The 15,848-nt window shown below is 38.8% G+C and overlaps 1 protein-coding gene across 1 annotated transcript in view; it reads right to left on the bottom strand.

The window, feature by feature from the left end:
• Positions 1–15,848, bottom strand: part of LOC125235167 (alpha-(1,6)-fucosyltransferase) — a 61,668-nt gene that overhangs the window by 11,154 nt on the left and 34,666 nt on the right. Inside the window, exons 4-7 of the mRNA XM_048141622.1 lie at positions 12,848–13,063; positions 10,975–11,140; positions 4,576–4,762; positions 2,242–2,341 (exon numbers count right to left, since the gene is read on the bottom strand). Of these exons, the coding sequence (XP_047997579.1) occupies positions 2,242–2,341; positions 4,576–4,762; positions 10,975–11,140; positions 12,848–13,063 (669 nt within the window). The remainder of the gene's footprint in view (positions 1–2,241; positions 2,342–4,575; positions 4,763–10,974; positions 11,141–12,847; positions 13,064–15,848) is intronic.

Below are 15,848 nucleotides of genomic sequence, written 5' to 3'. Positions count from 1 at the left end.
CTACTACTACTACTACTACTAATTTCTCTAAGAAACTAGCGTCTTAACTCTTACGGTTATTGAGTTATTAAAAAAATAAAAATAATTACTGAACACGTGTGTGACAGCCTTTACCACTTCCTAATGTTATTTGTTTTGACATGTGCCGTCAATCACTTGACACTAACTTGAATATTACTCTAAAAAAATGTTGCCAATTTAACTAAAAGTGTTATACAGGGTGGTTCCTGATAATGAACCTAGCTACGTGTTGAATTTAACGGAAAGCAATAAAAACACGGTGTATATGCAAAGAGGATCAAGTATTATAGAGAGTTATTGTCAAAGTAAAATGTGTAATCAGTGCATAGACTGCCATCTCTCGACACAAGCTCAAAACTTTTAAACCTCAGATTTGACAATTTGGCCCATATTCTTAGCTTGATACGTGTTAAAAATATCAGATATTAATATTAGCGAGATTGAGCCGAGCGTTCCCCAAAGGTGTAACGCTAACGCCATCTAGGCCACCGTACCTATTTCTATTGGGTTGGTAAGAAAGTAATGAGCGAATCATAACCAATATTGTAATTTTTATTTAATTTATTATTTTAATCATTTATCAAAAATAAAACGGCCTTCGTTATCTACTACTTGTCTCCATCGTTCTGGTAAAGAATGAATAGCATCGGCGAAGAAGTTCTTAGGTTTAGATTCAAAAAACTTAGCTACGTACGGTCGTAGATGGGCTTGATCATCGAACTTTTTTTCATTCAAGGCATTGCTTAGCGATCTGAACAATGCGTAATCCGTAGGTGCCAAGTCTGGAGAGTACGGTGGATGAGGTATCACTTTCCAACCTAGCTCCAAAAGCTTTAGCCGAGTCACTTTTGCAATGTGTGGGCGAGCATTGTCGTGTAAGAAAAAAACTTTAGCATGCTGTGGACGATTCTGACACATTTTTTGGTTTAAATTTTCAAGCTGATTACAGTATACTGATGCGGTAACAGTCATTCCACTTGGTAGGAGTTCCCAGTGAATAATACGAGTACCATGAATATCCCACCAAACGGACAGCATAACTTTTTTCGGGTGAGGCTCTGTTTTTGGTGCCTCTATTCCTTTTTCGTTTGGAGCTAGCCACTGACGTTTGCGTGTGTGATTTATATATAAGACCCATTTTTCATCTCCAGTGATAAGATGGTCCAACCAGTTGAATGTGCGGCGAAAAGACAGAAGTTGTATGCAGATATCGGCACGGCGGTTTAGTTGATCTCTATCAAGTTCGTGCGGTATCCAAACACTGTATTTGTAGTTTTTTCCCAACTCGTGTAAATGTGTTTCTATGGTGACATGAGAGCAGCCTAACTCGGTAGTAAGAGTACGACTCGTTAGCCTCGGATCTCCTTCAATTAAGGTTTTTAATTTGGCTACATCAATCTTCACCGGTCGACCAGACTTAGGTTGATCTGATAATGAAAATTCGCCACTACGAAACCGCTGGAACCATCGTGTCGCCGTGGCCTCAGACACAACTTCAGGAGCAACACGCTGACATATATTACGCACTGCTTCGGCGGCTGAATGGCCAGACTGAAATTCATATATTAAGCAATGCCTTACATGCACTTTTAATTCGTCAATTTTCTTCCTTATATTAGCTCGGCGACAGCTAGTGAATGACTGACGAGAAACTGTGCGACTCGCCCTTTATATACTTTCGACCTTAGAAGATTCTAGAACTCTCTTTTTATTTTATGTGGAATTCAATCGATCGCTCATTACTTTCTTACCAACCCAATATATGGTACTGAGGTTCGTTTTTTAACCCCCGACGCAAAAACGACGGGGTGTTATAAGTTTGACGTGTCTGTCTGTCTGTCTGTGTGTGTTTCTGTGGCATAGTAGCTCCCGAATGGATGAACCGATTTAGAGTTTTTTCTTGTCTGAAAGCTGAGTTAGTCGGAAGTGTTCTTAGCCATGTTTCATCAAACTCGGTCTACTATGTCGCGGTCGGGAGTTTCTTCAAAATTTTAATTTTGTGGTTAGGTTAGTTTCCTAGACTGTAGCTGTCTATACGAAGTTACATATCGTCACTACTTTGAAAAAATCTCGTATCTCACGCTGCTCCTCAAAGTTAAAACGCAGTAAGTCTATATGCATTTCATACATACTTACTACAATTTTCTTTTCATTGACAGACGAAGATACAAGTTTTTTTTTTAAAGTAGTGACGATATGTCTTTGATATATGGTACATACCTATGAGCTAAGTCCTTGGGCACAGCTAGTGGTAGAAACTTGGGCTTCTGCGATATCGAATCTATGAAGGGAAGCGATACCACTTTGGCGTCGTGAGATACTGAAAAAGAAAACACATTTGGTAAAATAACCGTATTAAAAAACGATGTTAAACTCACGTGAGAAATAAATTACGATACAAGTGCGGAGAAGAGGAACTTCGGAACGAGTGGCGATAAATTAAAACACGACCGAAGGGAGTTTGTCAAATCGACATCATACACGAAAGAAAAAATGACAAGGCCCACTGGTGGCCGATCCGGGAATCGAACCCGGGTCTTCAGCTTACGCGGCTAACGGCTTTACCACTAGACCACCCGCCCCGTGGTACCTGACGAAATGTCTCTAGTGTATGTTATCTCTGATAAGGCTAGGCGCCTTTTGACCAACTCTAAGGGCGAGCAATTAGTGCTTGCATCTCCTATATGAATCCTTTGCAGGATTACGATATAGCGAGAGAGATGGTGCTGCCATCTATATAACTACGAGTTCGATTCCCGGCTCGGCCACCAGTGGGCCTTGTCGTTTTTTCTTTCGTGTATGATATCTATTTCAATTTATCAGTACATAGTATAAAACAAAGTACCTTTCTCTGTCCCTATGTCCCTATGTATGCTTAAATCTTTAAAACTACGCAACGGATTTTGATGCGGTTTTTTTAATAGATAGAGTGATTGTAGAGGAAGGTTTACATGTATGTATAGTACCCATGCAAAGCCGGGGCGGGCCGCTACTAATTTATATATAGTAGTGTGACTACTTGAAAAAAGAATAAATCAAAAAATATTCAATAAAATAATTTGATTTGTTCCCTAGTTGTTTTCAATTTGTCAAAATAGTTGCCACGTGCAAAACGGGTTACATAGTTACATACACAGTGGCGCCCCTATTACTTTCTATTTTTTGCCAGATTGTAACTAACGCGTATGGCGCCGAACGTTCATCTCAGCTTCGGTGACTAGGGCGCGCCTTTTCTTTCTGTCCCGCTCATTAAAGTGCCATCCTTGTTGCTCGCGGAGTTCGCCAAGGTGCGCTTCTAACACTCCCCGCCAGGCCAACGAGGCACCTAGTTTTGACAAATAAGGTATGATATGAGGAAGTAGGTCCGGTCGTACTACTGAGCCTAAACCACAGATTATTAATGTTACTAACGTAACAGATCCTTTCCCTTGCCCGCAAAACGACAAATACCTACGTAACGCTTTATTTAACTAAGGGCCGGTTGCATCAACCATATTTGACAGACACATCATCGTCACGCAGCAGACGTCTATGGAACTTCCCATACACTGAGAGAAAATACAACCAGTTTTCATGTTCGTTCAACAAGTTTTTTGGTTAAAATAGCGCCTACGTGCTCTTTGGTTCAAACAACAAGCTACTTGTCATTTGAATCGGCAATATATTTGAATCAACAAGTCGATTTTATAAAAACAACCTGACACATATTGTTTTAAACATACGTTTGGCTGATTCAAACGGATAAACCGCAACAAGTCGAACTTGTTAAATTCACAATGCAAATTTCTCTCAGTGTACAATAAAATTTAGCGAACGCTTTAACGGTGACAGACGGTTTCATGCAACCGGTCTTAATACTAATAAGTTACTACGTAAAACTCAGAAAAATAGTAGGTACGTGCCACGCGACGCGGCTACACAGGCGGGCGCGTGGCGCCCCTCGGGCACTTGTTCATTCGAATGAACGGCTAGCATGTAGGTACTCGCGCGACCGCGAGCGAGTGACGTAGGCCTGACTAAACGATGATCAGATTCGAGCCGTTGGAGATGATGATGATGATGGTGATGACGGTGATGATGATGGTAACGATGATGGCGATGGTGTTGGTCAAAATAATTATTATGGTGTTGATGATTATGATGGTGATGATGATGATGACGGTGATGGTAATGATAATGGCGATGGTGTTGGTTAAAATAATTATTATGGTGTTGATGATTATGATGGTGATAATGATGATGACGGTGATGGTAATGATAATGGCGATGGTGTTGGTCAAAATTATTATGGTGTTGATGATTATGATGGTGATGATGATGATGATGACGGTGATGGTAATGATAATGGCGATGGTGTTGGTCAAAATAATTATTATGATGTTGATGATTATGATGGTGATGATGATGGTGTGGTAGTGGTGATGATGGTGATGACGGTGATGGTAATGATAAAGGCGATGGTGTTGGTAGTATTAATGATAATAGTGGTGTTGATGATGATAGTAGTGGTGATGATGGTGAAGGTGATGATGTCAATAATGACGATGATCATACCTGACCACTGCACCACGGGGTCGTCGTACGAGCTAGTGCAGGTGTCGGAGACGGGGTGGAACACGTACTCCCAGCCCTTGTTGTTGTACCGCCAGCCCTTGGAGTTGAGGACCAGGGTCCGCTCGGTGGCGTACGCGAATATCAAGCAGTAGACGATGTGGTGGAGTTGGCAGCCGAAGCCGCAGCCCTGGAAAGAAAAAAAGAGTTGCTTAAGGTAATCGAAAAAAATAGCTTCGTAGTACAGTCAGCAACCAAGCTGTGAATGCAGACAGTGCCAAAATTATGTATCATCATCATCGTTTCAGCCATTAATCGCCCGCTGCTGAGCATAGGCCTCCCTTCGCGTACGCCACTCATCCCGGTCCTGGGCTAATCTCATCCAGAAGCGCCCCTCAGTTTTTCGAATAACGTCCACCCAACGAGCCAACGGATGCCAGCCAATTATGTATACACGCCTTAATGTACTTGCAATAAAGTTCTTTATACATATTTTAACACTGGCTGTATTCATAGCTTTGTTGCTGACTGTACAGTGTACATTACGATACAAGATCGGAAAAGAGGTATGACGTAAAGTGTGGAAACGTTTTTTTCTTCAAAAATTATTAAAAGAGACGGAAGGCGAATGGTCCAGTGGACAGGACGTTGCGCGTACGCTGAAGACCCGGGTTCGACCCCTGGCTCGACCACCAGAGGGCTTGGTCGCTTTTTCTTTCGAGAAAGAGCTTGTGTTTTTGAGCGAATTTAATTACAAGTTTCTAATGGGTCGGCAACGCGCATGTACCCCTTGAGTTGCAGAAGTCCATAGATTACGGTGACCGCTTTCCATCAGGCGGACCGTATGCTTGTTTGCCACCGACGTGGTATAAGAATAAAATAGGTTTTAAGACTCAAATAAAACCGGACCTTCTTATTACCTATTATTGTCTACAACCATATAATTGGAGATAAGTAAATTAATAGTTTTCCTGTCCCTGAGATTTTAATAAGGAATATCAGTCAGGCTAAGACTACAAAATACTTCGTAATAATTAAACATGTAGTAAGTACCTACATCAAACAAGACCTTAAATTTCAGAACAACAGAAATAAGGAAAAACTGATGTATTTACTTGTCTATCGCCGCAACGAAGGTGTTAATGTGTTAGCTAAACTATAATAATGTACTAAACGGATTTCAAATCGTCAATGTTTGTAGTCAGTACAATGTTGTATGTGAGATAAATTAGTCACAGATAAGACATTTCTAAATATAGGTCACAAGTTCAAGTTGTGATAATGTAAACTTGGACAACAGCTAACTTTAATACATTATACTTACTAATTTAAATACAAAGTTACGGACTTAAATTGTTTATTGACCGCATAGACAGCATATAAATAAATAAATAGTATTAAATAAATATTATAAGGACATTCTTACACAGATCGACTGAGTCCCACGGTAAGCTCAAGAAGGCTTGTGTTGTGGATACTTAGACAACGATATATTTAATATAGAAATACTTATATATGTACATAGAAAACATCCATGACTCAGGAACAAATATCTGTGCTCATCACACAAATAAATGGCCTTACCGGGATTCGAACCCGGGACCGCGGCAGGCAGGGTCACTACCCGCACAGAATATATAATAGTACAAGTACAGAAGGCCCACTGCTTTGATGTTTACGGAATGCCGCCTTTTTAAATGCCTACAAAATTCTAACAAAGAAAGGAGCAGCACGTGCGCAGCGTCGGACGATAGGGTTGCCTATGGATTAAAACGAATTAATATCAGATAAAATGTTATACTATTATAGTCAAGTTTTGGGTACTCTCTAGGTATATATACAGTATTTATATATTTTTGTAAGTCCCAACATCACAAGCCTTATTGAACTTTTCCGTGGGTATGTCCCAATAATGGATATGTGTAAAATTGTCCTATTTTATTCATGATGTCTATTTAACTAAGCATTATTAGTCATTCCACATGTGGACATCGCATATGAACCTTAAAAAAAACTCGCGACGTAAAGTAACAATAGAAAGTACGAACGTGCGTTCCGTGAGAACGCGCGCCACCCCTGATTAGGCCGCGAACTCGCGGCCGCCAGCATGTACTTATAGCGCGGCGATAGAATCGCGGAGTGAGCCGCCCCTGCTACCCGCTAGGTCAGACCGGTCGTCAAAAGCATAGGTCTACGGTTAAACTCGATTTGCTTTTTCTATGTCCGGAATATCCGGATGTTTTCCGCTACAGGTCGCAATTCTCAACCGGTTCTCGTGAAACATTGTAACCATATTTTAGGAAATATGATTGACTAATCTATATTTACCAAAATTATAGGAAATTTTAGAAAAGGGCTTAAGTGCCAATAGCGTAAATGGCGATGGCGCTTAAAACTGTCGTGACTTGACTGTGTTAATGACTTTAAGAAATAACTAGTTATTTTTAACTTTTTTGTTTAATAAACATGTCGTGAATGTTCTACAGCTCCCAGAGCCACTAGTTTAATCAACTGCAAAATTTAACGGTGTTGATATTACGTATATGTATTATGTATCATACTGAGCAACATTCATCATGGTATCAATTCCAAAAAAGCGAAAAAAAAATTGGTCGAATCATACATTTTGTCTGTCTGACCTTGAAATTGTCTAAGGATTTTTTTTTTAATTTCGGAATTCGTCCCTTAGTAAGTTTCCCGGTAAGATTAAATTACATCCTGTATACTGAGTTACATGGCTTTTGGCTTTTTACTTTATCTGTAACCTCAATGATTGAACAGTGAACAAATTCACACTATTGTACTAACAAGGTTACCCGACATGTGATGTGTCGAAACCGACATGTCACAACACGGGTTCAATGACCCGGGCAGGTGCAGTGATAGTGTAATTACGAGTATAGCAAGGGCTAAAAATAGTTATAAATTAGGTTGACGCCCTACTGACACTTTAACATGTTTAACTTCCAACAAGTTTCAGTTTCGGCCGAACATGAGTCAAAACCTTTCGTTTCTGCAGTAGTTGTAGTACATAATATAAATTTTAGTCGGGCAGTACTTGTAGTACATAATATACATAGTATATCGTTTTTTTCAATAGTTTAATAGGTAAAAGTTACTATTTTGGCACTATATGAACCAACTATCGACACAGCATGAGCTCAATGACCCGGGCAGGTGCAGTGATAATGTAATTATAGCAAGGGCTATAAATAAGCGTTTCTGACGAGTCATGGACGTAATGTCAATGGGATGGGGAGATGAATGAAAGATAGGCTACAAGTCTGATGAGTTAATTAATTTTTCTACTCGTCGACTGTAATCTGTCAATTAGGACACCACAGACTAAACTATAAGTGCTAACTTTTCAGTGTTGGATACTCTATGGCAGCTCCAACTCAACTATAATAATCTCATTATAGTTGACTTTTAGTTAACTGTAATAATTTCAAAAATAGAACTTCATACAATTTCTATACTAATTTGCGATACCTGGCAAATTTCGGCATCTGAAACACATTTTTTTTTATCTGTCGCGTTATCGGTCAATCAGAGACGGTTATTACAAACAATTGGTTGCTAGGTAATTCGATGTTGATACAACGGTGAACGACGCTATTAACATTAATTTTAACTTGCATGAATGATGATATTTCCGTCCATTGATGATGAAGATGATGACTCGTAGAAAAAGTATTGTATACAATAGTGATATAATTAAGCTTTTCACTCTCGTACCGTACTATTAGGCCACTCAGCAAAGCTTCGTGGCCTTAACATGGTACTCGACTGAAAAGCTTTGTATTATATCACGATTGTATAAAATACTATTAGCTGTGTCTTTTAACAACGTAAGTAATACTCACCTATTTTATACGGGTAGCGTGTCCGTTATATTAATGAAATAAGACTATGGATACAGATATGAACTCGTAAAATGAATTTACAACATATTCCGTGGTTTCAAAGTCTTTATAGCGTTCGCGGCGTCGCCCGTTGACGACGAACGCGATATAATCCGTTTCCAGTTTACGTGAGTCATTATGAATGTCAATTGAATTAATAAATTGTCATATTTTTTTACCAGGCACTTAATACTTAATTAAGACGACCGGTCTGGCCTAGTCGGTAGTGACCCTGCCTGCTAAGCCGCGGTCCCGGGTTCGAATCCCGGTAAGGGCATTTATTTGTGTGATGAGCACAGATATTTGTTCCTGAGTCATGGATGTTTTCTACGTATATAAGTATTTATATATTATATATATCGTTGTCTGAGTACCCACAACACAAGCCTTCTTGAGCTTACCGTGGGACTCAGTCAATCTGTGTAAGAATGTCCTATAATATTTATTTATTTACTTAATAGCCCTTTACCTACACACTAAGTCACCATTCGCCTGCCCTTATCCCAGTCCTTTGGGGTCGAAGCAGCATGTCCTGTTCCATGTTTTATATCGGGTCCATCCACCTTTTCCTCGAGTTTCCTTTGCCGTTACTTCCTTCAACATCCATTGTCCTTTACCTACTACTTAAGACGCTGACAGCACCCAATGGCCTTGACGCTAGCGTACACTGTCTAATCGTATGGGAGTAAGTGAGAGCGCGATGTCACTAAAAGAGGGCGGATAGGTACGAAAAGTGCGGAAAAATATTAAAATAAAATAGAAAGATGCATTATTTCTGCAAAATGTTTCGTTAGTGTTTTAGATATGTATATATTTGTTATTATAATATTAACTAAAGACAACTAACTGAATAATTGAACGACACACAACCGTTTAATGACGAACTCGAGACCAATTTTTGCAATTTTTTTCTATCGAGCTGATTTAATTAAATCGTGTATCGAGTACGGCTATGTTCTTTGAAACATAATAACATATAATTTACTTGCCTTCCTAAGACTAATAGTTTGTCTTAAAAAACTGCGCAAGTAACATCAATTTTACGCAATTGGGTGTTGTCAGCCCCTTAACACATAATTAACGTAACTTTAACCGAATAACTACGAGTTTCAAATAAAATAAAACCTAGTTAGCCTCCGTTGACTTCGAACGCTAAAAAGTCAAAATGTCAGGATGACTCGATTCATAACACGCAATATTATAATTAATATAATTGTTTTAATAACCCTGACGATGATGACATATTTTATTTAAAGCAATTAGGATGCATATTGTGTGAATTTTCCTACGTCAATTTTATCACGTTCCCCTGGCACGCTTCGAATTAATCAGCAAATTAATTGTTTTGCCAGTTTTACGACCGTTTTCACGACCATTACAATCGGTGAATAAATAGCCGTTACCGACCACCTATAAAAACGGTTTTATGATTTTCTCAACTACATAAGCGATTGATATCGGACTTTTCATTATTCGCAAGGTGCACGGTGGCACAGAATATATAATGGACATTTTCAGAAATCGGAACACAAAATTAGTGACACTTGTTAACAAAAATTAACTCGATGTCAGTTTTAAGAATAAAATTTCTCTAAAAATCATTCTTTTTAATGTTCTAAATGTAGATTATTGCTTATAGACAAGCAGGCTTTTGCTCAAATATGACATATCCCCAAATTGACTTACATGGAAAAAATTTCGAGCTCGCTACACTCACGTTTGCATTTTTATTCCACGTGACCAATTTTACTCAACCCCCCCCCCCCCCCCCGTGGACTTTCTATATATACGTGTTGGCTTATAGTTTACGTAATTAATACAAAAGCAATATTTTTACGACCGGTTTCCATCCTTACTTGGTAGATATTTCGTGACTTCGCACGAAGCGCTTTGCTTCTTCTTTTCTTATGCGCACTGCCAAGGAGTGGAATTCCTTGCCGGCCGCTATATTTCCGAGCTCATATAACCCGGCAACCTTCAAATCAAGAGCGAACAGGCATCTTCTGGACGAGCTCACTCCATCGTAGGCCACGTCTTTGCCTTTGGCTAGTCTGTGGCCAAGAGTAAGCCCAAATCATAAAACAAACCTTCAAGTTGCAGATGACCTTCCTCGCGTCTTTACAATCGGGTGGTACAGCCGCCTCTGTATGAGATCGCGTCGGACTTTTAGTGCGTTTTCACATTATCCGATCCGATATCGGATGTAGGACCGATATCCCATACATTACAGGCGCCATTGAAATCCAAGGAGTGGAATTCCCGGCTACCTTCAAATCAAGAGGGATTTTCTGGGCGAGCTCACTCCATCGTAGGCCACGTCTTTGCCTTTGATTAGTCTGTGGTCAAGAGTAAGCTCATTTAGGGCCGGTTGCATCAAACCGTCTGTCACCGAAAAGCGTTCGTTAAATTTTATTATATGGGATGTTCCTTAGACATCTGTTGCGTGACGATGATATGTCTGTCAAATGTGGTTGGCCCTTATAGTCGTAAAACATACCTTATTCAAGTTGCAGATGACCTTCCTCGCGTCTTTACAATCTGACGGGTTCTGCAGATGGTAAAGCCGCCTCTGTATGAGGTCGCTGACGTTGGCCGCCTCGATTTTACGCCACTCGTGGTAGCCGTCCAGCTCCGGAAGCTTCTCTTGGTCTGATTGGAGGGAGCTGAAAAGAAATATTTTTTAGATATATATTTTTTAAATATATGAAAGAAGCGCGACGGACGGACGGACGGACAGACAGACATAGCGAAACTATAAGGGTTCCTAGTTGACTACGGAACCCTAAAAACAGCAGTCAATCTACAGAATCGAACCCGGGTCTTCAGCTTACTCGGCCGACGTCCTAACTTACAGACCACACAGACAACCCGATACTCTTTTTAGTTAAATTTTATACATGATTTCTTACAAGATGACACTAAATTGTCAGTGAGGTAACTCGAGGACGAGATGTCTCAATACTGCATTGTTTGTAAATTCAGGTCACAAATAAAACACAAATTTGCATGAAAACAGCCACTCACTGTATACACAAATTACATAATATAAGCTAGCATTGAAAACACATACATACACAAATACACATACATACAATCACGCCTGTATTCCATAAAGGAGTAGGCAGAACACATGAAACTACTAAATCTTCAGTGCCACTCTTGGCAAATAAGGGGTTGAAAGAAAACGAAACTGTGACATTGCAGTGACAGGTTGCCAGCCTCTCGCCTACGCCACAATTTAACCCATATCCCATAGTCGCCTTCTACGACACCCACGGGAAGAAAGGGGGTTTAGGGGGTGGTGAAATTCTTAACCCGTCACCACACAGGCTACAATAAAAAATACATGCACCGTTAAAATTGTTATTTTTTTTATCTACTAGCCCATAATGTTGCCCAGCAGGTCTAACACATGCTTAGCGCGACAGTTTATCGACGAGACATAGATGACTTGGCTTTTCCTAAAAGTATTAATGACATAGGTCACATAAGGTGACTATTCATAGTCATTCAAGTTATCATAGACATGATTATCTCGCGCAAATCATGTGCTAAATTTATTTGACATTATTTGGTACAATATCAAACTAGAGGTAAGACTAGTATCAATAAGGACTGTTTACGTCTATTATTTCCCAGAACACCAAAGGTTAAATAAACCAAAAGGAATAGCGTAAACAAACAGCCATTTTGCAGAAATGTAAACACATCTGTAGTTCAGGGAATCCTTAGCGGATTGATGGCACGCGATGCTCTTCAGCCGGTTCTTGGTATTATGCGAGATTCAGCATGTGTGCTAAATCTACCAGATATTTCAAAGATAATATTTGTTTTTGGTAAAAATAGTACATTACGACACAAGTTCGAAACGAGTGGAGATAAAAAACACTACCAAAGAATAGTACATTTGGATACAAGTGCGGAAAAGAGAAAGTTCTGAGTTACAAATTTTCTCATGGAGATATTACTACAGCTCTTGAGTACGAGCGCATTTAAACATCGTTTAACTAGTTTTTTTTTGGACAAAAATATAAATTTGCTGCAAAATAGCAAGTAACTTCTCTATTCTCACTACTCTTCATAACGTTGTTCAGCTCATGGCTGATATAGTACCACAGCTCTTTAGATAATACTACAGCTCTTTAGTTCGAGCACATTGCTTGTTTTTCAGAAGTAAAAAATATGAAATAATACTGACCTTTTCCTCTCATTAATTTGCTGCAAAATAGCAAGTAACTTCTCTATTCTCACTACTATTCATAACGTTAATCAGCTCATGGTTAATAGAGTACCAGAGCTGTTTAGTTTGAGCGCATTCAGAGATGATAAGACTTGTTTTTTTTTATAAAAAAATATATAAGTACGCATACCTTTGCCTCTCGTTAATTTGCTGTAAAACAGCAAGTAATTTCTCTTCTCTATTCTCACTACTCTTCATAACATTATTGAGCTCATGGCTGATATAGTACCACAGCTCTTTTGTGTTGGAGTGTATTCGACGTCTGAGATTCTCGTATTCTTCTGTTGGGCCTTGCCCTGAGTCTAGGAGGAGACTGGGGTCTAGGTCTTTGAGATTGCTTCTTAACCTGAAACAAGGGTGAGATATTAATAGTTAGTTGTTTTACAAGGGGGGAAAACGAAATATTGCAAGTCGTTCAATATATAGCGAGTCGTTCGAGAAGTGGAATATTGAGCGTTGCGAGGGTGTTAAATCATTAAGGCTAAACAAATTTTGCCACCAAGTGAAACACAATTTTTTTCACCACACCAATGCTATTAAAACATCAATAAAATGATATCCATCAATTTTCAAATATTTATGATTCAAAATAAACATTTAAAGGTCGCTTGCATTTACTAACTCGGTCGGACCGTGTAGGGCAGCCGCCCTTTCCTCTCTTTTCTTTAGAGACAAGCGATATTAAATAAAATGTATGTCTTTAACAAGGCTACATTTTTGTTTACTTATTTGTAAGTATGTCTACCATGCCGCCTGTTGTCTACCATAGTTAATTAAAGTTATGTGCTTATTTTTTTTAATGTCATCTTGTTATATTGGTGAGCAATAAAGAATATTTGTATTGTATTGTATTTGTATGTAAGTAGTTACATTAAAATGACACAATCTACACGTAATACCAACGATTTTAAATTAACGTTGATAATTGGGATCAAATCGATAAATTGGGTTCAATAGTTTAAGAGCAATGAAGCAATTGACAGGAAATAGGGTATGCAAACCGGTTAACCGGTTAACCGAAAAACCGGTTAACCGAGACTTTTTGGCCTCGGTTAAAAACCGGTTTTCAAAGTCTCTAACCGGTTAATAACCGAAACTATATTTATTTCCCAAAATGACCAAATTAGGCATAAAAAAGGGTCAAAAGTACGTAATTCTTCAATGTTTTGTAACAATAAAGATTTATTTATTACTTTTCATTGACAACATTACGCACCTGCACTGAATTTCTTAAAGAGGTCATAGTATAATCATGATTTTATAATCTAATTAAACGTGAAGATTAAACAATAGTCCCGAGTCCACTCAAATATACATTTTATACAGTAGAGTCCGGTTAGTATTACGACTCCGCATATACCTAACGTCCAACCGCTTACAATAACCGAATAACGGAAGCACAGGTATTTGTTTGGTTTTCATATGTGATATTATGAATGTACATCCGTTTATTACGACTCCGGTTTTAACGACCAACCGCTTTTTACGACGTAATTTTACGCAAAATCCGTTCGTCAAGTCCGGTTACAACGACGAGCGACAACGTTTTACTAGTAAATTGAGAAAACAAAGCTATTTCTGCCCCAAGCACGGTCCCCTGTCTTGCCTACAATGTGACTTTTTGGAGCATTGGTTTTAATAATTTTAACAATTGGTTCGCCTCGGGTCTAATCTTATGAGCTAAATAGAACCAGGGGCGGCTCACTCCGCGATTCTATCGCCGCGCTACATGTACGTGCAGGCGGCCGCGAGTTCGCGGCCTAATCAGGGGTGGCGCGCGTTCTCACGAAACGCACGTTCGCACTTTCTAATGGTACTTTACGTCGCGAGTTTTTTTATGGTTCATATGCGTTGTCCGCATGTGGAATAGCTAATAATGCTTAGTTAAATAGATACATGAATAAAATAAATACCGTTATAGGACATTTTTAAACAGATCTACTATTGATTAAGTCCCCCGAAAAGATTCAATAAGGCTTGTCATGTTAGAACTTAAACAAAAATATCTGTGGGTCTAGTGAAAAAGGGTATAACTCAAATTGACTCGGTGAAAAAGATCACAAGTCCCACCTCGGACACCACACTAGACCCACAGATATATAAATACTATATATATACCTAGAAAGTACCCAAAAATTGAATATAATAGTATAACATTTTATTTGAGTATTAATTAGTTTTAATCCATAGCCTCGATAGGCAACCCTATCGCCGGACGCCGCGCACGTGCGGCTCGTTTCTTTGTTAGAATTTTGTAGGCATTTAAAAAGGCGGCATGTCGTGAACATCAAAGCAGTGGGCCTTCTGTACTTGTACTATTATATATTCTGTGATAGAACCAACTTTTTATTTTTCGATTGCGTATAAACTAGTTTTACTTAATAAAAAAATCGATTGTCATATTAATTACGTAAATCGAGGTTCAAGGAATGGGACTATTTATTATTACGACATACGACAGTAATTTGCCGGTGATGAGCAAGCACGCATACTAAAAAATGACATATCTTTAAACCGAAATGAAATTCGTTTTGTACGACGTCCAGTTAGTACGACGTAATATCAGCGGTCCCTTGGGCGTCGTTATACCCGGACTCTACTGCATATTTCAAATTATATTTTTAAAATAAAGGGAAAATGTAAATCTTGGTTTTCTTACGTTAATTCCTTGTACTACTAGTGTCTCTGGGAGCTGTAGATCTCCGCGACATGCTTAGAAAACGCACAACTGACAAATATTTAGTTCATAACGTGATTATCACAGTAAAGTCACGACAGTTTTAAGCGCCATATACGCCATGGGGACTCAAGTCCTTTATGGCAACTTCTGCATTTTACAAAATTTCCAAAAACTGGATAAAAATGATCTTCATCGTGCAAGTAATACCTGCTACGATATCATAAACAACAGAATTCTTGAAGGTAATGGTAATATTATTGCGTAGTACGGTAATTTACTAAAAATCCGCAAAACCGGTTAAAAACCGGTTAACCGGTTTTGAAGATATAGGTTCGGTTATTAACCGGTTTTTAAAGTTAACCGGTTTTTGCAAACCCTAATGATAATGAAATAATAAAAAACGAATTAGTAAACGTGAATTACGAGTATTAAATACGGTAGATGTAGATAA

This window comes from Leguminivora glycinivorella, chromosome 17, assembly GCF_023078275.1.
Source record: "Leguminivora glycinivorella isolate SPB_JAAS2020 chromosome 17, LegGlyc_1.1, whole genome shotgun sequence".
NCBI classification, from domain to species: Eukaryota; Metazoa; Arthropoda; class Insecta; order Lepidoptera; family Tortricidae; genus Leguminivora; species Leguminivora glycinivorella.
This window is presented reverse-complemented; position numbering and strand designations above follow the sequence as displayed.